This window comes from Nematolebias whitei, chromosome 14 (assembly GCF_014905685.2).
Source record: "Nematolebias whitei isolate Nwh7 chromosome 14, NemWhi1, whole genome shotgun sequence".
Classification (NCBI taxonomy): Eukaryota; Metazoa; Chordata; class Actinopteri; order Cyprinodontiformes; family Rivulidae; genus Nematolebias; species Nematolebias whitei.
This window is the reverse complement of record NC_056511.1, coordinates 7,392,457-7,415,006: the sequence shown is the minus strand read 5'-3', so window position 1 is coordinate 7,415,006 and position 22,550 is coordinate 7,392,457. Positions and strand designations below refer to the sequence as shown.

Sequence of the window (22,550 nt, the reverse complement as noted above, 5' to 3'; positions counted from 1 at the left end):
GGATGTGGACCCCCTCCAGTGAGTTCTGGATAATCCAGGGTCTCTTCCCAGTGAGACGTGCTCAGAGAACCGCCAAAGGAAGGCAACCTAATCAGACGCTCAGACCACCTTTCAGTGTAAAGGAGCGGAGGATCTACTCTGAGCTCCCCCCAGATGACAGAGCTCCTCACCTGACCTCAGGCTGAGCCCGGCCCCCCAGGGAAGGAAGCTCATTTCAGCCGCTTGTATCCAGGATCTCGTTCTTTTCACTCGATCCAAACCTCCTGACCACAGGTGAGGACTGAAACGTAGACGGACCAGTAAATCCAGAGCTTTGCCTTTCGACTCGGCTCTTCACCACAACGGACCGAAGCAACGCCCTCGTTACTGAGGTCAAGGTCATCATCTCCATCCTGCCAATTCTCGTGAACAAGACGCCCAGATCCTTGAGCTCCTCCGCCTGAGGTGGAGACCTCCACCCTCGTCAATGAAGACACAGCACATCAAAATGTGAAATTAGTTTTTACTTAAAAAAGATCAAAATAAAGACGTACAGTTAAAACAAAGACGCAACATTACACTTCAGGTCTAGAGACGGACGGCAGGACAAGAACGCAAACCCTGGACCATTTCAGTTTGTCCCCACAAAGGACTCGAGTCCGGGTCTGGACCAGATGAGCAGTGAAAATAAAACCAGTGACTGGTGCCGCCCTCGGCTCGGCGTCGCTGCTTCTCTGGTTTCCAGGTCTGGAGTCGACGTTTCAGCTTCAGCCGGAGGCGCCACGGTGGTTCAGTGACTCGTGTGGACTCTGCGTTTAAATCCAGAAAACAAAAACTAGACAAAGAACGGGAAAACCAAAGAGAAGTGTGGTTGGTGACCCACCTCCGCCTGCACAGTGAGGGTTGTGGATTAAGGATTGGGGGTGGAGCTAATCAACATTCATCGTAGATTATAATCTTAATTTGTAATGCAACAGGTATCAGATGTGGGCAGTGGATACCCTTCACATTGAGTTTATAATACAGGTGAGTTCAACGCCGGCTCCTTCAAGTGGCATCGTCCTTTTTTATTATTGCGATGAATCAAATATTAAAAGATGATTTATATATATTTTTTTTAGAAAAGAACTTTATGTTCACTACAATATTTATTTACATGTGTTTAAAAAGCAAGCAGTCTATGTACAGCTAGAGGTTTTTGTCAGAATATACATATTTACTAGTTTTTCACAGTATTCTATGTTTGCTCATATATTCAATAGAAGTTTTTATGAATACAAATATTTTTCGGTCACGGCGTCGCTCCCAGAGTCTGGTCTCTGGTGACGACAACCTCAGTTCTTGTCTTTGATTCTTTTCATCACAGCTCAGTCGATGTGCAGGTTCAAGTTTACAGATTCCTCCTCTTCGTCACATCTCGTGATATTTCTCTTTCAGGAGAGAACTCTTCGGTAAAATAAAAACATGGCCGTTGTTCCTCGGGTTTCAGAGGGAAGCCCCTCTAACGGTACCGGAGGAGACCCCGTCTGCTGAGGCCCGGTTCTTCTCGCTTCTTGTGGATCGTCTTTCGTCGTCGTCGCTTTAAGGCACTTGAGAGGTTTTTGGTTTTCAAGGAAGCTCAGAGGAGACCAGGGCCAGGCCGGAGCTCTGGCGGATGGGGGGCCCGGCGTGGACGGCCTTGGGACAGTCGGGCGTCAGCACTCGGCCGTTCTCCCCCACGCTGCCCGTGATGGACAGACGGGCCTTGTTCCTCATGGCTTCTGTGAACGTCAGCTGAGGAGAAACAGAGACACGTTTGGGTTCGAAGCGGACCGAGATGAGAAAACGTTGCAGATCGGAGTTCCTTCAAACTGCTGCTTTGTGGAGGTCCGCGTAAAAATCCTAATTATTTATTACAGAAACTGCTCCTCCAACAAAAGAACCATCTTTTTTTTCTCTTCGTTTTTATGTTTTAGCTTCAACTAGTCTGATTTGTCTCAACTTGATTTATTAAAATCATTACGTCACTTTAAGTGAAGCATAAATCTGAAAACGGTCGGAGCTGATATTTTGATGCAGGGTTTTGTAGAAAAGTTAAAGAATATCTTACCTGTTGTAGAAAACGCTCGGTTTGAAAAATAAGTTTAGTTTTGACCAGATTGTTGAACTAATCTGAGCTGAGGTGAGACTAAAGGCGGGTGTTGTCGTTTTACAGCGACAAGAAGAAAAACTGATCGTAGTTCCTGCACATTTATTCACATCTGCATCATTTTTTTTCACATTACGTCGTTATTCTGGTCGAAACATTAGGATGTTCCTGCTCGTTGTTTCCACTAGAACGAAACCTTCTCCAAGCTGAGGTCGTTCAGAGCTGCTACGACCAACAGGATATTAAATGTTCACAACTTTTCCACAGAACCCCACTTAAAAATCTGAACTATCACTTTAAAGGTCTGAAGGGGGGAAATCCTGAAAACGAACACGAAGGCTGTGCTGCAACTAAATCAGAGCTCTCTGCTTCAAACTACAACTACATTGTAATTTGAAAAAAAGGTTTTTAATATACGGACTGTAAATGTTTATTTTATGGAGACCAACTTGTGAAGTTTAAAAGTAATAAACTAGAGACTGGTTACTCAGATTATTTTTCTTTTCCAACGTTAGCCTGAAAGACTTCCATCCTTCCGTTCTCTCTCACTTCTTCTGGGTTCGGGTCACGGGGGCAGCAGCCTGATCGGGGAGGCCCAGACATCTACACAGCCACTTCTTCTGGGAGGACCTCCAGTCCTGCTGAGAGACCGTCTGTCCAGCGTGTCCTGGGTGTCCTCCCAGCTGCACACGCCTGGAACACCTCCCTAGGGAGGCGTCCAGGGTCAGATGCCTGGACCACCTCAACTGGCTCCTCTGGATGTGGAGGAGCAGCGGTTCTACTCTGAGTTCCTCCTGGAGAACTGAACTTCTCTACCCTGCAGAGGAAACTCATTTTGACCCAATGTATCTACTGCTCAAAGTTTGTGACCATAGGTCAGAGGACTGTAGACCGACTGGTGAACAGAGAGCTTCACCTTACAGCTCAGCTCCCTCTTCACCACAACGACCCGGAACAGTAAGCAATACTGTGGAAGCTGCACCGATCCATCTGTTGATCTCATTCGTGAACAAAACCCCGAGATACTTGAACTCCTCCACTCGAGGCAGAACCTCACCCCCAACCTGGACAGGGCAGTCCCCCCTTCTCTGACCGAGGACCACGGCCTCGGATTTAAAGGTGCTGATCCTGGTCCCAGCCGCTTCACTCTCGGCTGCGATCCGCTCCAGTGACGGTCGAAGAACACGGCACGATGACGCCAACAGGACCACATCATCCGCAAATAGAGATGAATCTCGAGGTCACTTTTTTACCCCTTAATATTTAAAAACTACGACGGAGCTTTAGAGCCATGCTAAGAAAAAAAATAAAAGCCATAAAATTACGAAAATAAAGTAGAATATTTACGAGAATTAATGTGTACAAGACTTTTTTTTTTTTTTTGGCAGCTCGTTTATTTTTCCACGAGTCAGATCCACGACACAACCTGTCAATCAATCCAGTAGGCGTGTCAGCAAATGACCAATCCGAAGCTAAATGTTCCTTACCTGCAGAGCTGTGCTGCAGCCCATCAGAGCTACCAACTCGCTGTAAGCAGGTTCAAAGCCTGATACTGATAATCTGATGTGGATGTGCTCACAGATTAACTATCTGCTTATTTTAAAACCAATACCAAAGTATAACTCAACAAGATGCTCAACATTCTTCATTTTACCAGTTAAAATGAGGTAAACTCTGCTTTATCCTGTCGGAGTTCAGATGTTACAACTCTTTTAGCTTCGGATTGGTCATTTGCTGACACGCCTACTGGATTGATTGACAGGTCACATTGTAGATCCGACTTGTGGGAAAGAAAACAAAAACAAGAGCTGCAAAAAGTCTCGTATGATTTTATTCTCGTAATTTTATGGCTTTTTTTTTCTTAGCGTGATCCTAAAGCTCCGTCATACTTGACAACTAAAATTTTCCAATTTATTTTATAAAACAAAAATTTATTCAGATTCTTATTTTTGAGTTTAATTTGGCTCAAACGTAAACGAGACAAACTGAAGCTTCTCTAACAATAATTTTTTTTAAAATTTTTTTGCCACAAAGCTTGTGCCTCCCAAAACCTTTGAAGGAACTCCAATCTGCAAAACCAAAAGCTAGATCTAAAGTCAAATCAACATTTATCCAGTCCAGAAACACTTTGATAGCGATTCAGCCCCAGACTAACATCAGCGAGTTGCACAGAGTGACGGCTGCAGGGAGAACAGGGAAGCTGATGGTGAACACAGATAAACACCGACTGAGGACAGATATCTGAAAACCCCAAAACTCAAAGACCTGTAGGAAACGCTGGTCTATAAGGTCTCAGTGCGAGGGTTAGGGATCGGTTTGTGCTACGATGTGCCTGAATTAATCAGACAGAGCTTTTTGTTTTTGTAACCCAGACCAGTTTTAAAAATTAATTTTCTCCTGTGGCTTTTAGTTCAATCAACAGATTAAAGACGTTGAAGTCTCCAAGCTACAGCCTTCAATATTGAGATGTTTGCGCTCGAGTGTCTTGAGGGTCTCACAAGAACAAAGACGGCTTCAAAGTGAAACCGCGGTGTTTTAGGGGTCAGAGGAGACGTGAGGTGAACGGATGCTCAGTGGTTTAATGACGTGTACTCACAGGTGTGTAGACAGGTAAATCGTTGGTCCTCATTTATCATGTTTTTTCTTTAAAATGTGTTAAAACTAACACTTATTTAAAAGTATGCGTCTCTTGAATTTATCGTTTATAAATTTTTGTTGGGAACTCTTTGCTTTTACGGAGATTTTCAATAAAAAAATATTTTACTGCGACTAGGGCCATGTCCACACGGAAACGCTGTTTTTCCAAAACAGTGTTTATTTGTCATTTTTAAAAGTATCTTTGTAAACATGGCAACATTTCAAGAAATGCTGTCAATTCACGTGGGAAAACAGGAAATGACCCAAAATGCTGAACTAACGATGCCTGACCTGTGGCAGAGTTTCTGAACTCGGCTACAAAAAAACAGGAAACAAGGCGTGGAGCGTCAACCTGCTAAGTGTTTTCTGTCTCAGGGCTGTGAGAAAATAATGATGTCATTTTGTCCCCTGCGACCCTGGTATGGGAGTTCTTGCAGTTCAACGTCATTTAAGTTAATTTTTTTCCGGTGTGGCATCTAATAATTGTGTGATTGATCAGGAATCTGAAGTGGGCGTGGTCAATGCAGAAAAGCGGAAATATAATTTCCACTTTCAGCAGCTTTTCTGCTGCTGTTTGGTTTGTACTCTTCCCAGGAGTGCTGCTGTTGGATTTCTTATGAAATATAAATTGTCCTGGCCAAAACAAACTTTGATTTCTTTTTAATATTGTTGACAGAAAATGTTCAGTAAACCGATAAAAGCCTTTTTGGCCTTGGATCATTTGGTGTAATAGTTTTTTGTTGTTGTTCTTCGCTCTACTCAGTCTTATCCGTTCATTGAAGCAATTCCGATTATGAAGGTTGTAGTTGAGCCGACGTTCAACGCAATGGGAAGCATGCATTCTGTCAATACTGTAATGTAACATTTATCGAGGCCTGGGGTCATGATTGAAGCAGGAAGTATGACTTTTACATCACTGTTTTCAAAAAATTGCATTTTTGCTGTCTACACAAAAACACAAGGGTGGCCATTCTAGACATTTTCACCCCGAAAACCATTTTTAAAAACGGCTTTGGATGCTTTGAAATGCAATTTTGTTTCTGTGTGGACGGGGCCTGAGCTCGGAGCGATGCAGGTTTGGTTTTTGGCAGGAAATCAGGTCTCTGTATGATGAATGAGGGCCAGCCTATGCAGCCACACGAAGCTGTGAAGCAGTTTGATGTCACCACTTCCTGTCACGCTGAGGAAAATACCAAACGCAGACTGGGACGTCACACGAGCATAAAGTGAGCGAATAGGACACAGAAGTGGGAAGCGTTTTGCCACTGGTCACCACAGTCACTGAACACGGTGAAGCTACACGGACATGATGTGAGCGGGTTCACTTACAGTCTCTGTGCAGGGAGCTAGTGAAGGGAGAGCAAAGGTTTGGGTGGACCGTCTAGGAAATCCCCCATCTACATCTTATCAGCCTCCCCGTCGCTGCCATACCCATTGAAAACCTCACTAAACTCGGCTAAGTTGTGGCCACCGCCGCTGGGCCTGGGGGTCTGGCTTTGGCTAGGCTCTGGGTTATGACGGGGACTGCCTGAGCGACAGAAGTAGCAGCAGTGGTGAGAATGGGGGTGTTGGGACTGGGACGGGGATGAGGACTGGGCTTCCACCTTCATTCTCTTGGCCTCGTTGCGCGACTTGTAGCAGAACTCGATGAGGGCCACCAGCATTGCCAGACCCAGGCCCCCGACCAGGATGTAGAAGACCCCCGCCACGTTGCTCAGGCTGAGGGCTTGGGACGACTTGTCCTATAGCCGGCGGGGCGAGAGGAACAAAAAGTCAGAAAGGGGCAACACGCCATCAATAAATATACATCAGACAGGGTAAAAATGGATAACATCTCTTCAGATATACGTCATGCATACACAAAGGCACTGAACTGATCTACTTCTAACTACACCACCCCCGCCCCCCAACCTGTCAGCTCACTTCAGCACTGCAGTCTGGAGCCATGCTGTCAATCAATTCACAGTTTACTAACAATATCAACTAAATCCCGTCAAACTATAAAAAAGCTGTTTGACCCTCCTGTTGGCCTTGGGTCAAAATGACCCATGAGGCCTCATGAGACTGAAGCCTCGTGGGTCATTTTAACTCAAGGGCGGCAGGGGGGTCAACTAATTACAAAAAAACGTTTTCTCACTTACCCCTAGTGTCACAGATATTGACTGATATTAGGCACCATAATCTACGATTTCACCATTGGCACTAGGGCTGAACAATTAATTGTATTTGCAATAATATTGCGATATGATAAAACAAGATTTTCTAATCGCAAAGGCTGCAATTTGACTGGTCACGTGATCTGGTCACGTGACTTGCGAGTCAGCGGAGCAAAGCAGAGCAGAGAGCGGGAGAAGTCACCACTGCACTTTAACTGGTTGCACAATGACGTCGGACTCGACAGAAGCTGATACATCTGAAAGTTTGGTACCAAAGAGCAGCAGCACGTCCGTTGTTTGGAATTATTTTGGCTTTAAAAAAGAAGACACTGAGCAACGACACGTGCTGTGCAGAACCTGCCTTGCTGCCTCTCGAGGTAACACCATGAATCTTTATCAACACTTAAAAAACACCACAAAGCCATTTACGATAGTTGCATGACTAGAATACCAACGACCGGTGCTTCAACTTCGAGTCAGCAACGTACGAGCCGACGGGATCACTGACCGAACTGTTCAAAGGTTTTAATCTGAATGAACATAATTCAAAACGGCACGTGGAAATAACTCGAGCAATAACAAAATTCATAGTGAAAGACATGATGCACATTAATACAGTGACCAAGCCTGGGTTTACAGCTTTGGTAAACACAATGGATAAGTTGTACAGAACGCCCTCGTGCACATTTTAGCCAAGTTTCTGTGGAGCTACACAAAAAAATGTAGAAACATTTGTAGCGGAGCTGAAAACTGTGGAGGTTGTTGCAACAGAAACAGATGATTTGTTGCTTGTGATCATTGAAAAATAATCATATTAAATCGCAATATTGAGATAAAAAATAAAATCGCAATTCGAATATTTTCTAAAATGGTTCAGCCCTAGTTGCCACCAAATTTTAAAGTAACTTTTGATCTCCTGGTTATAGATTTGCCTTCAGTACAGTTTGAATTCATTCTGTTTAGAGCACTTCGTTTAGTTCGTCATACTGAGGAAAATTTGTTGCCGGTAAATTTCTCTATAAATTGTAAGACTCGAACAAGTGAAACAAGCGGTACACCGATGTCCCGTGTTGCCGAGGGATTTGAATAGCAAAATAGTTCTAGTTTTCAAAATGAGTGTTTTTATGGGCTGCAGTTGAACATAGGATCCGAGTAAACCTTAATGTTTTTGGTGCAACATGTTCAAGTAGGTGGGAGTTGCATTGTAGAAGATTTTCTTGTCTGAGGCAGCGCCAGTGATGGATCCTGGTGAGTGGAGGGAGCAACTTTAACCTCCACCAGACAAGAATTTAGATTTTTAACACCCTTTAGCGCTGTTGGAGTTACAGTACATCCTCTTGACGATACATAACATTGTATAAAAATGTTTGCCATCACCTGATATATTTTTCAAGGATGAAAATGTACTTTAATAATAATAACATAATTTAAAAAACAACCACAGACGCAACAAGAACCCTTTTTTTTTTACCACAATGTAGAGCTATTGAGGTGTCAAGCTCTGATTTTAATAACTTTAATGTACCGACAGTAATCTAAGTATTTGGTCTGCGTTGCAAAAAGAAAGTTAAAATAATCTGTCAGATTGAGACCTAGTATTGGTGACAACAAAAATCTTAATCGGGACATTAAAGTATTTTATTAGCAACAGCTCTGACTCTAGAAATACACAGGTTTAATAATCACCTGTGAATAATTTTAGTTAAAACTTCTTCAACAAGAGTACCACATACGTCATATTATACAGGAGCACGGTGGCTCAGTGGTTAGCGCTATTGCCTCACACAAACATGCATGTTGGGCTGTTTTCAGGCCCAGGCCTCGCTTGCAAAAGAGATCCGTGTCCTCAACGGGACTTGCCTGGTTAAATAAAGGTGAATAAATAAATAATACGCCTGTCAACAAACATACAGCAATCTATGGCAAAGGCCTAGACAAGCAAAGACCTTGTAGGACCTTTGATCTTGATTTGTGACCTTGACCTTTAAGCTTGGGTGATGAAAAGATTGTGTGGCGTTGGGACAAATGTGCATCAAGTTTCTTTAAATTACCTTGTGAGGTTTAGAAGTTATGGCCCGGACAAGCAATTACCTTGTGTTAACTTTGACCTTGAAACTGGGGTGATGAACAGTGTATAAGACACTCAGTCTGGTGATGATGATTATGTGTATGAAGTTTTATTAAATTATATTTTGCGGATCAGAAGTTGAGGGCGGGACAAGAGGAAGTTTACGGACGGAGACTACACCAGAATACGCCTTTCAACAGGGGTATTAAAAAACGTGGTTTAAAATGTGGAGTCATCCTGATTGGAGGAGTGGTTTGAGAAGAACAATAATCTTTTTTAAGAGTTCAAATAAGCCCAACATATTTAACACGGTCAATGTTTAGTGTGGTTAAACGCTGCAGCTGTGAATGGTAAATGGACTGTACTTGTATTGTGCCTTTCTGTCGTATCAAGACACTCAAAGTGCTTTACAACACCTCGTTTACTCATTCATACAGCACTCTACTAGATCTATACAAAGATTAGTCAGAGCTTTATCACATTCATACACTGATGGGACACATATCGGAGGCAACGAGGGGTTCTTTGCCCAGAGACACTTAGGTATGTGACTGCTTGTGGAATCAAACCCCCAACTCTTGCATTGGAGGACGACTGCTCTAAACACTCAGCCACAGCCGCCCCATGATGTAACCGATCATGCTGATGACAAATGGGCCAAACCATCGGACTAAACTTTGATGACTACCTTCCCGTTATTCATACATACTGAGGAAAATAAGTATTTGAACACGCCGCGAGGGGGGTCTGAAATTTTCACCTTAGGTGCATGTGCACTGTGAGAGACATAATCTGAAAAAAATTGAAAATCCGGAAATCACAATGTATGATTTTTTTTGATAATTTATTTGTGTGTTACTGCTGCAAATCAGTATTTAAACACCTGCTAATCAGCAACAGTTCTGGCCCTCAAAGACCTGTTAGTCCGCCTCTATAATGTCCACCTCCACTTATTATTCTAAATTAGAAGCACCTGTTTGAGGTTGTTAGCTGCATAAAGACACCTGTCCACCCCACACAATCAGTAAGACTCCATCCATCCATCCATCCATTTTCTTTACCCGCTTATTCCATTTTGGGTCACGGGGGTCACTGGTGCCCATGTCCAGCAATCACTGTGCGAGGGGCGGGGTACACCCTGGACGGGTCGCAAGTCCATCACAGGGCCACATAGAGACAAACGAGACAAACAAACATTCACTCTCTCACTCACACCTAGGGACAATTTAGAGTTACCAATCAGCCTAACATGCATGTTTTTGGTCTGTGGGAGGAAACCGGAGTACCCGGAGAAAACCCACGCATGCACGGAGAGAACATGCAAACTCCACCCAGAAAGGCCCCTGGACCGGGGTTTGAACCAGGGACCTGCTCGCTGAGAGGCAGCAGCTCTGCCAGTTGCGCCACCGTGCTATCAGTAAGACTCCAACTACTAAAATGGCTAAGACCAAAGAGCTGTCCAAAGACACCAGAGACAAAATTGTAGACCTCCACAAGGCTGGAAAGGGCTACGGAGCAATTGCCAAGCAGCTTGGTGAAAAAAGATCAACTGTTGGATCAATTATTAGAAAATGGAAGAAGCTGAACATGACTGTCAATCTCCCTGGGACTGGGGCTCCATGCAAGATCTCACCTCGTGACGGATCAATGATCCTAAGAAAGGGAAGGAGGTTGTTCCCCAACATCTCTCACTACATGGCCCCGGTCATCCTCTCCTTAATACAGTGCAGTCGTCCTGTCCCATGTGCAGAAAAACACCCCCAAAGCATGATGCTTCCACCCCCATGCTTCACAGTAGGGATGGTGTTTTTGGGATGGTACTCATCATTCTTCATCCTCCCAACACAACAAGTGGAATTAAGACCAGAAAGTTTTATTTTGGTCTCATCTGACCACAGAACTTTCTCCCATGACTCCTCTGGATCATCCAAATGGTCATGGTCAAACTGAAGACGGGCCTGGACGTGTGCTGATTTAAGCAGGGGAACCCTCCGTGCCATGCATGATGTTAAACTATGACGTCTTAGTGTGTTACCCACAGTAACCATGGAAACAGTGGTGCCAGCTCATGGACCAGCTCCTCCCGTGTAGTTCTGGGCTGATTCCTCACCTCAGTTAGAACATTGAAGATGGGTCGTGGCTGGGTCTTCCAACATGACAATGACCCGAAGCACACAGCCAGGAGAACCAAGGAGTGGCTCCGTAAGAAGCAGATCAAGGTTCTGGAGTGGACTAGCCAGTCTCCAGACCTAAACCCTGTAGAAAATCTTTGGAGGGAGCTCAAACTCCGTGTTTCTCAGCGACGGCATAGAAACCTGCTGATCTAGAGAAGATCTGTGGAGGAAGGGTCCATAATCTCTGCTGCAGTAAACCTGGTGGAAAACTACAGGAAACCTTTGACCTCTGTAACTGCAAACAAAGATACTGTACCAAATATTAACATTGATTTTCACAGGTGTTCAAATACTTATTTGCAGCAGTAACACACAAATAAATTATTAAAAAATCATACATTGTGATTTCTGGATTGTTTTTTTTAGATTATGTCTCTCACAGTGCACATGCACCTAAGATGAAAATTTCAGACGCCTCCATGATTTCTAAGTGAGAGAACTTGTAAAGTCACAGTGTGTTCAAATACTTATTTTCCTCACTGTATAATCATGTCACTTTACGCTTTATCCTATTGTTTGATCCTATTGTATAGGATCCTACCCTATACAATAGGATCAAACAATAGGATATTGTTTATATCTGCTAACTTGAGGTAAGTGAGAAAATCTGTTTTGGTCATTTGTTTATTTCCCCATGTTTAATCAAACTTCTTGTTTTTCAACTTCACCTTCTGACTCCTCCTTTAATTCAAACCGACGCCTCGTATTTGAGCTCCTACCTGCGGTTAATCCCTCTCTAATAAATCTGGCACATTCGGCTCATGACTTCTTGCCACAAAACAATCGCCTCTCATGCGTATTCCCATTTGCAGATGATGGCGTGTGTTCCCTGCGCTGCCCGGATCTGACTAAATAGAGACCGCTAACGTAGGAGGTTCATGCTGCGTTGTTTAAAGTGTGGTAACTTTCTTCATGCTGCAGTGCATCGACCGTGTCCGTCAGTCCTGAGTGTGCTGCTACAGCTAAGGCAAACACCCTGTGGGAACACTGAACATGCCTTGGGACCGGTCTGTGGTGACGGCTAACGTGTGAGCTTCTATCTGGCGTTGCAACACAAAGACTAGCTGCTGTCGAGATACAAGTCGTGTTCATGCCTCGTTTCTGTCATGCTGTATCCCTCAGGTCAAGCCTCTACCTGCATGTATGTCACCGGCTCTTTCTGCTGTAATAACACAACAGCGCTGCCAGCGCGACACAAGTGTGCACAGAGACAAAGAGAGGAGGGGAGGCTCCCAGGCTGGTGGAGACTGACCTTACTTCCAGAGTCCTTGGGTCCACACTCCCCTTTATCGTACCACCATTTGTTTTTCAGTTTGTCTAAGACTCCTGCTTCACTCAGTTTCAATACGGCAAGGTTTACGGGCGTTCTTCAAATCATGGGGGACAGGGAAGGGTGGGGTGGGGGGAAATAACATAAATAACATCATAGGACATGTTATTTTATGTTATTCAGTCAGAAGAAGCCCAACAAGAGCACTCAGTACTCTGCACAAAGTGACGAAGCCAGAAAGGGGCCCCACTTGAGTTACATGTCTCTTCGCCCGTTTGACCGAGACTACTGGTTTGGGTTTATTGGGACGGGCAGAGCGAACAGACATATATGTGGGACCCCGGCTGCATCGCTTTATTTGGGAACGGGCACATACTGCCGGGACCTTTCTCTCAACAACCAAGGATTTTTGTACCGCCGAACCAGAACTATTGGCTCATAGCTGCACCCAAATCAGGGTTACTATCATCTACAGTCACAGTCACGCTTAGGACCGTTCACCAGCCACATTACGAGCAGAACAGCAAATATTTTTGCTTCAACAGTACTCGGTAGGTTAAAAGTGCCCAAATGATCTGCGTTCCTTTGAGGATCGACCCGGCAGATGCTCCTGTTACCGACAAACATTTCTCTTCTACCCACATCAAGGTCACATGGGCATAGCGACATTGCGGCTAACCTTCTCGCCACCGCCTCCGCTGCCACATTCTCCTTTGTCGTACCACCACTTGTTTTTCAATTTGTCCAACAGGCCTTGCTCATTGAGTTTTAACACTGCCAGGTTAACTGCACTTCTTGAAAACGATAAAACATATTTGGTGAGAGGGGGGTGAGTATGCTGTCCAATTTGGGAGGGGAGGAAGAAAAAAGGGGACAGGGGGAGGGAGGAGTAGCAGTAAAGGGACAAGGGTGGAAAAGTGTGTTAATCCCATTCAAAAGACCCAAATACACAGTGAACACAAATCTCTCTCGTTTGAGGGGAAACGTGGCTGAATGACACGAAACTTGAAATTTCAGGAAGTCCGATTTTAAAACACATTCTTACTGTTTAACACTTAAAACCACACAGAGTACCACACTGATGTCATCTTTAAATGAGTATTTTAACTCTAAAGGATGCCTTTCACCTCACTGTGATTTTTCATTACAGTAATTAATAAAGTGTTAACAGCTGAAGGCTGTTGCAGAACAAAAATATTTAAATATGTTCATAAGCATCAAAGAGTAAATTTTAATACACCAAAGTCCATGCTCAATAATCCAGGTACAAATCCAACAATGTTCAGTCAGGTACAATCTGGAAGGTTTATTTTTCTGCTGAGACGTTTCATCTTTCATCCAAAGGACTTCTTCAATTTGAGGAGCCTCCAAACAAACTGGTTTCCACCAACAGCATACTCCAAAGTGGAAAAAAAAAACAGTTTGCTGGTGCTAAGATGGCCTCCGGGGCCCACCCTCTCCCCCGTCAACTCCTCTGAGACAGTCATGCCAAAGTGGTTCTAAACACCAAAGTTCATGCTCATTAATCCAGGTATAAAAAATATATTGAGCATGAACTTTGGTGTTTTGAACCACTTTGGAGTATGTTGTTGGTGGAAATTAGTTTGTTTTGGGGCTCCTCCGATTGAAGAAGTCCTTTGGATGAAGGACGAAACGTCTCAGCAAGAAAAAAAAAAACGTATAAATGACCTGACTGAACATTGTTGGAGTCCGTTTTAATGTTAATTTATTTTAACACAATGGTTTTAACGCCTAATCCGAAACATGTTCTTTTAAAACGTAAGCAAGTTTGTTTCCTAAACCTAAACTATTTTATTTCTAAACCTAATTAAGTCGTCTCGTTTCCTAAACGCAATGAACCGTTTCTTAAAAGTAACGATGAAGGTTTTGTTGTCTTAATCCAGACAAACCGTTGTTTCTTAATCTGAAAAGTTTGCTTCCTTTGCATAAACCACAACAGATTTGTTTCCTAAACTTAAAGTAGGCTTCATAAAAACAGATGAGCGTTTAAAAAGCCTAACATAAACAAGTTTTGGTACAAAATCATAAAAAAAGTGTTAAAGGTGCTTTAATAACTAAACCTATACATTAAAAATTTATTAATTTCTTCATTTTTGTGAGTTTAATTATCTTTATCTGCTTCCTTCAATGATTTTAGTCTGTGGGGGTGATGGTGGCCCCCTTTACAACATCATACATATGTGGACAAAAGTACAATAAATAAAATATAAACCTGTTTCATCGAGCTGAAGATTTATTTTGTTCAGTTTAAATTCATGAATTAACTTTAGAGTTTGACTTATTTACTTTCTAAGGCCTGAAAAGAGATTCTGGACTTTCTTTGGCGATAAAACATCACATCTGAAGTTGTTGGCAGCTTCGACGTACAGAATCAAATCCAATTTATTTATACCGAACATTTAAAAACAAGCGACCGCTCAGAACAGAAAGCAAATGACGAAATTTAAAGTTTTGTTTTAAACTGGCATCAGACCCAAAGCGTCTTAAAAACAAAGTGTTCCTGTTCATGAAGCATATCAGAGGATTTATGAACATTAAACTTCCCTCAAACATCCTGATGGACGGGCAGGAATATCCTTTAAAAGCCTTTATTTCAACAAAAGAAAGATAATTATAATTAAATGTTCTTCCCTCGAGGGGTTCTGTAGAAATGTTTGGCAGGAGTCTAACGAGGAGAGATTTGTCTCAGTGTGCGTTTTGATCTTTTCTTTAATTGACTTGCATCGATATAAAAAACAAAACTAACAAAACTTTAAAACATTCAGCAAATGGGAGCGGATTAAAAGACACAGAGCAGCGCAGCTAATAACTCAGTTCAAAGATGGAGAAGTTGAAGGTGGAGCCGTGCGAGTGCACAGCCTGGACCAACGGGCGCTGCACGCTGCTGCTGGGTTTCCTCGCTGATATCCAGACAAGTGGCTGACAGAAAACAACAACCCTCCCAATAAATAAAAACAAAACAACAACACGGTGGAGGAGAGGACTACCGTGATCTGTCAGGGACTCCTTCTGGTCAAAGCAGCGCCTGAAAACCGGCACCAGCCTGGGAGAAAGTCAAACCAGCCTTCGCTGGGAGAGGAATTTACAGAAAACTACCAGTAGTTAAACTGTAGTCTGAGAGGAGGAGCTGGAACTAACTGGTTGTAAAGACGAGCAGAAACGGCTTCTTGGCGCAGTCTAAACTCTTCTGATCGATGATGTTGCTCTAAATTTGTTTATTACGCAGAGTTGCTTTGAGCCATCACTGAAAAGCTCTGTCCTTATTGTGAAATGATGTCCTCATGCCTAAGTAGGAATAAATTTATGTGCAAGTCATTTCAAAGCTCGCGAACGTCTAACGTTGCCTTTAGTGCATTCATCCATTCTGATCCGCGAGGCCGTGCTGACAGGGTTTGATCGATGAGGGCGCAGATTTAACGTGCAGCTCCCCACAGTAATTTCACCGTACCCTGCGCCCGGTGTGTAGACGGCCGTGGTCACCGAGGGCTGGGCATTCAAACGGCTCCCAGAACTCAACTAGAAGTTAAGAAAAACATCACAAAACAGTCAACCGTGACATAAAGCTGAACTGGCACCAGCTCATTACGTTCTGTACATAAAATGCAGGACATCTACGCTTTCAGATGGATGGAGTTTAAAGCTTCCAGCATGCCCGTTCAAACGCGTCTGCCCAAACAGCAAGCACAAGCACAGGGAGTTACCTCGTGTGAAGAGCTGTAAGGGAAGGAAAATGACACAAGAACCACCCCTGCACCGTCACCACGCAGCTCCACGTGCATGCAACAAACACAAACGTCCAAAAGCTGTCCTAAAACGAACATAGAACGCCCTCCCACGTCGAGCAGCAAGTGGAGACAGATAGAAAGGCGGCACACCAGGGAAGGTGGAATACCATAACAACACGTAGAACATATTGTTACACTATTCCACCCACCTTAACTGTGAACCCTTGGGTGTGGCTACGCCGTAGCCTTTGGAGTCCAAGTTGCCTCCGACTTTCATTGTGTCGCAGGGTTTGCGCTGCTCTGTGTACTCGTTCATAGTGGACTCCAACAGGAAGGCGTATTTCCCTTTGGACTTGCGGACCCGCGCCACCCCTTCCGCCGTGGTCTTGGTGAAGACTGTAGGTTCGGCGGACTTCATGTAGCCCCACATCTTCTCGTAGACGGCAATCTTGGACCGCTGTTGGGTTTGATGGGGTTGGAGGTTCAGAAGGTAGATGTGTGAGAGATGGAGAAAACACACAAAACTTTTCAAAGTATCAGCAGGACTATCTAATATCTAATTCCTGCGGTGGTGCAGGGTCTGGAAGTCTTACTGTGCTCTGAGACGGTAACACTAACACGATGATGAGCACGTTGGCAGTCAAAGGTTCGAACGTGTTGACGGTTTACATTTTATTTGTCTTGGTTTGTAAAAAGTCTAAACTTTGCTTCTGAGCAGCCAGATTTTCTCGTACAGTTCCTTCACGGTTTCTGAAGGTCTTTCACAGTTTTTGTCACCAACTTTTATTCCTGTAGAATTCAAAAAAAGTTCAAGATGTTTTGCTTTTCATCCGAGGAGCTTTCTCAATTCAAAGAACAGGGACTGTGGGGTTCGAGCTATAAAGTTGGGGTACGTATGCAGATTGCCATGTCACTCCTCACAATAGGGGCTCGTTAGGGTCTTTGTTAGTCTGACTCACAGATGGGCCACTCTGGTCAGATGGATAAAATTCCGGATAGGTGTGAAAATGACTGGGTATCCGAGTCTTGTCCTGGACTCAGCGGTTCACATGCACTCGTATGCATATGCTCACATTTTGGACCGAGAAGAGAGATGGTTTGAGTGGGGGGTGAAGGAAGTTATCGATGTAAAACGAGAGAAACTGTCTTTAAACAGAGGAGGATGTCTCAGATTTGAACTTTAGGCCTGATATCCAGTCATTTTCACTCCTATCAGGAATTTCATCCATGTGACCAGAGTGGCCCATCTGTGAGTCAAACTAACAAAGACCCTAACAAACTCCTGTTGGGGTTGCTGTTTAATATACCGTATTATTTTACATTATTAGCGTATATCTAGATCTTTTAGCGTATATCTTAGTGAATATCTTAGATTGTTTAGCGTATCATTTAGCATTCGCTTAGCGTAGATCTTAGATCCTTATATACCGTTTCTTGTAATACTTTATACTGTATTTTTACTATTTTTGGGGTGTAACTGGGACCTCGAGTACAAAATTTCATTCTACTTAATGTACCACATGTGATGCAAATGACAATAAAGAACCTTGAAGTTGATTGTGAGGAGTGACAGGGTAATCTGCATATGTATGTATTTAACCTCAGCTTTATGACTCGAACCCCACACTCTCTGTTCTTTGAATTGAGAAAGCTCCTCGGATGAGAAGCAAAGCATCTTCTGTTCCAAATAAAGTCCAGTTGTTTTTGTCTTGAATATTTTTAAATTGAACGTGTCCTGGACGACTGAGACTCTTCACCAGCGCTACGTTCAAACGGGCTCTTTGTTACCACCAGCCTGTTACAAAAACACTGTTTGTCCCCACTTTTATTTAGTTACATTTATTTTAAAAACAAAGATAACACAGTTTGAGAGACAAATTATTATTTTAGCTTCAACAAGGTGATTCCTAAAGAGCTGAAAACTTGACAAACCGAAGTTTAGCTAAAGAATGACACATTTCTCAGGTCGACGCTGCGTTTTGTTCATCTCTTAAGATATTTCATCTGCTGCAGACAGTGTTTTTTAGGCTTGAAACAAATTATTTTGTTTTTTATTTGTTCACTTTCCTCTATTTTAGGCACGCTGCACAGTATGTGTTCAGATGCAACGGCTAGAAATGAAGCTGAAGTGCAAAAATAAATAAATATACTTTTTGAAAGACCTTCAGAAACTCTTGATCGAGACCATTTAAAAAGATCATAAGAAAGTCTGTCTGCTTGGAAGAAAAATTAAAGAAACTAGGGCTTGTTTGAAAACTTTAGCACAGAACTGAACATTTTAGTTTTCTTCATTATTAAAAATCACAAACAACAACTCATTTTGAGGCACGGTTTAACAGAAACATTCAAAGTCAGTTTCTAAACATTCTTTACTCATATTTCTCATTAAAAACTGATTCAAGTTGAAAGCCTGTGAGCAGTCCAGCACAGAACCAGAACTAAAGCCTACCTCATGTTTATACTGAAAACCAATAATTAAACGCTAATTCTCAGATTTGGACTCGGAAAGAAAAATGTTGTACACGTCCTCACTTTTCTTTACTGTAAACTGTTTGTCGGGGCAGACTAAATCGTGCGTTGTGGCTTTTCTAACCCATAGAGGGGAAAATAAAGACGTATGCGCCTTCCCACGTGTCGGCAACATTTGGCATCCTCAGACAGAAATGATTAAAACAGTCCGAAAGAGAAACAGTCGTCCAGAAGGCTTCAGGAGCTGCTTCATCCTGACAGAGCTGTTTAATCTGCAGCGTGTATTTGGCTGCTGGTAAAAACAATTCAGAAAGGCCGACTTCCATCATTAATCAAGTTTCAGTTAAAATGCAAAGTGGCTGGACCAAACCTTTGCCCAAAGATAATCGTTATTTTAAAGCATTTTTCTAACATTATAACCATGACCATATTTTTTGCTATATAAGTCGCGCCTTTTTGCATAAATTTGCAAGTCGGCTTATACACTGAAGCGACTAATATAGATTTTTTCCTCCATATTTATGACCCAACTTTTGGCTGAGATCTGACGATTTCATTCATTCTGACATGGAAAATACTGAACACTACCATTTTCAGCCACTAGAGGGCGCTCGACTAATATGGCAAGCCATGTGTCGTATTAATGTTAAAAGTGGTTATTAATGAGACAGTTGGATTAACATATCAAGCCACCTTCGTCTCGCTCCGAAACTCCTGGAGCAAACGTCAAATCAGCCGTTTAACATTAATCTTGTTAAATTCTTGTTAAAGTCCTCCTGTGCACTTTCCCGTGGCTGCCATTTGGCAGCCAATCGATTTTTGGCACAACACCGGTCCACGTTTCCAGGTGGTCAGTGGTGACGCGTAATAGATGCGACGTGTACGGCGGCTAGTACGGTAAAACAGTTTTGATGGGGGCCGAGATGGTGTAGAAGCAGGGCAGCGATGGTGTAGAGGCAGGGCAGCCGGCTTGGGACCTGAAAGTTCCAGGTTCGATCCCCAGTCACTGCACATCACGTGGCGTCTCTGGGCAGCACGCCTCATCCCCAAAATGCCCCCCAGGCGCTTTCAATAGCTGCCCACTGCACCACCTGGTGGTGGATGGGTTAAATGCAGAGACTAATTTCGCCATTGTATGGAAACATACAGTGCTGACATTGTGATGACATTATTATTATTATTATTATTATTATTTCAATCCACAGAATCGACATCAAGCCAACTCCAGCTGGTTGAAATAAACAAACGTCCCTCAAGCTGTTCGACAAACAGCCTCGTCGTCGTCCATCATATTAGTTTCTCTTTTTATGTCTGTCTTTAAAACTGTTGACGCTGAACAGATCACTGGCGTTATTTCCTGTTTCCTGACACTAGCTTTGGGAACCGCTGCTCCAAATGAACTTTAGCCTCTAACCTCGGATGAAACTCAGATTCTCTGGCCTAACGTCAGGATTTGAATGTGGCAGGAGCTCTAAAAAATCTGGATGTGCATCTTGGGAGCTGTTCGGTCAAGGCTAACCTCGTAGTCCTGCTGAAACGGTCTTATGCTTCTCCAAATCAGGGGTTCCCAAAGCTTCTTCTGCCCCCTAAAGTAACACCGTCAAAGACCTTCGACCCTAAATATCAGTGAACAACGCAAACGTTGCTTTTTAAATTCGATTTGATTTCTGGAGGTCATTTAGGACACGTGTCAAACTCGAGGCCCGAGGGCCAAACACGACCCTCTGTTAACATCTGGCCCCCAAGACGATATTTTAAAAGATTTTGTTTATTGCTTCTCATTTTACCTAGAAAACTGAGCATGCTTTATTTTGTGCGGACTTCTCGTGACAGTTGTCTAACGTTGAAGCCAAGAAAAACTGGTTTGAGTTTTTCCTCAATCTTTGATTCTGATGCAGAAAACGCGTAGGAAAAACGTCAAAATAGACCGAAGAAACTCTTGTTGAGGAACCAGCATCTAAGAGAAGATGCCAGGTATCTGCCTGGAGGTAAAGTATTGACTGAAACAGACTTTTGGTCTGAAATAAATTTTTATTGTGGCCCCCTTTCAACACCCCTGACCGCTGCCCTAAAGGTTTATTTTCCTGATTGTGTTAAATTTGTAAAGACTGAACGAGTTCCCTACCTGTCTTGGAGTGGACCTTTAACCCCCCAGTGACACCAGACTCACCCTGAAGAACTCTTTGGTCGAACCAGAGTCCAAAGTGCCGTAGGCAATGTCGGTCTGCTTGGCCAGATCCTCGGCGCTCTCGATGGGGGAAACCATCCTCTCCACGGTGAGGAAAGCAGCCAGGTTGGCCGTGTAGGATGAGATGATGATGAGGGTGAAGAACCACCACACTCCCCCCACGATTCGACCAGATAACGATCTACGGTGGAGAAAGGAAGGACGAAAAGTGCAGGGGGCGGAAAAAACAAACAAACAAAAAAAAAACAAAGAGAGATGCAAGATAGTCAAGAAGAAAAATGAAAGTAGGAAGGTTTTAGAAGGTAAAATTAGGGTTAAGAGAGGAGGGAGGGATAAAAAGGACAGGAAAGAGTCGGTTATTAGCATGGAGGGCTGCAGAGCTTCCAATATGCTTCAGTGATACCACCAGGTGGAGCTCTGACAAAACTTATGGCTGCCACAGCTGTATTCACCCTCATTAGAGCAAACTGTCCCAGAAAAGGCCCTAACTGCTGCTATCGACCAGGTCTGGTGAAGAAAAGGTGCAACCTGCTTCCTAACTGATCGGATAAAAGCAGCCGCAGGTCCCTGTGGCCGGCCGATCAGAGGCACCGTTTCTTTTTCTCCTTTTAAATATATATATATATTCCCTCCCCTCGCTCGGGGGAGACGGATAGCTCGCTGCTCAGGAGCAGCGGAAGGTCGTGAGGAGAATCTTAAACTGTAAATGCTGCATTGAGGAGAACAAACAAGATCTCCCCTCGGTGCAAATCAAACAGTGGAGGATGCAACCCCCCCCCCCCCCCACCCCCACCCCCCAGGCCTCCGTGTCAGACGGAGGGAGACGAGCATCTGCAGCCTTCTTGGCTGCTGGTTCACCGTCTCACTGCAGCTCTGTCAAATTCTGTTGTTCTCAAAGCACACAGGACTCAAACGCCCCCTCGTTCAGCCGAACCCACGTACCGTCTCTGAAAACCTCCTGTGATAATCCTCCGCAGAGCTCAGCGCTCGAACCCGTTTAACAGCTTTGATTATCAGCGACCTAAAGGACCTTTCAGTCTGAACAAATCTCTCCAACAACCAGAGAGGAAACTTTGGGTTTTGCAGCCCTGCAGTGGAGCCCGTCTCCTGCACGCGCTGCCCATGAAATAGACTTATTGACGTATCGGCTCTGGATTTGAATACAAATGACTCTGCACCGTTCCCTCCTCCTCCTCCTCCACCTCAGAGTGAGCGCAGAGGATTTAACTGTGGAAGATCAACAAAGGAGCTGAGGGGTCTGTCTCATACGACGCAGGATCCTAAATCAAATTCAGGAGAGCTGTAGTGAGACAGTAAACAAGTGTTTACACCGTCAAAATAAACACAGGAAAGACAACTAATATTTACATGAAACCTTATATAATACTTGGAAATAGATTTGGGTAAATCAGGTGTGACACCTGATTTATAATAATAAATTCTCAAGATAAAAAAGGAACCTGAGAACATTTCTAACCCTTTTCTATTTATCTAAGATAATCGTTGCAGGCTGAGTCAAAAGCAACAGGAGTTCATTTTATTTTGATTCAACTTGTAACATCCTGATGTCTGAGACACTAGTCCTGTGTTTGTAAGTAAAATATCAGTTTATAAACTGAGATAATGGTAAAAATACAATGTTGTAAGAGGACATTTAGAGTGGCGGGGAAGTATGTTAGACTGGTACAGGACATGCATGAGGACAGCAGGACAGTGGTGAGATGTGATGTAGGTG

General features: G+C 43.5%; 1 protein-coding gene across 1 annotated transcript in view; it reads right to left on the bottom strand.

The window, feature by feature from the left end:
- Positions 1-885: 885 nt before the first annotated feature.
- gria4b (glutamate receptor, ionotropic, AMPA 4b) overlaps positions 886-22,550 on the bottom strand; it is a 218,029-nt gene continuing 196,364 nt past the window's right edge. The window contains exons 13-17 of the mRNA XM_037688243.1: positions 20,798-20,996; positions 16,368-16,615; positions 13,092-13,206; positions 6,349-6,486; positions 886-1,752 (exon numbers count right to left, since the gene is read on the bottom strand). Coding sequence (XP_037544171.1) covers positions 1,588-1,752; positions 6,349-6,486; positions 13,092-13,206; positions 16,368-16,615; positions 20,798-20,996 — 865 coding nt within the window. The 3' untranslated portion in view covers positions 886-1,587. The remainder of the gene's footprint in view (positions 1,753-6,348; positions 6,487-13,091; positions 13,207-16,367; positions 16,616-20,797; positions 20,997-22,550) is intronic.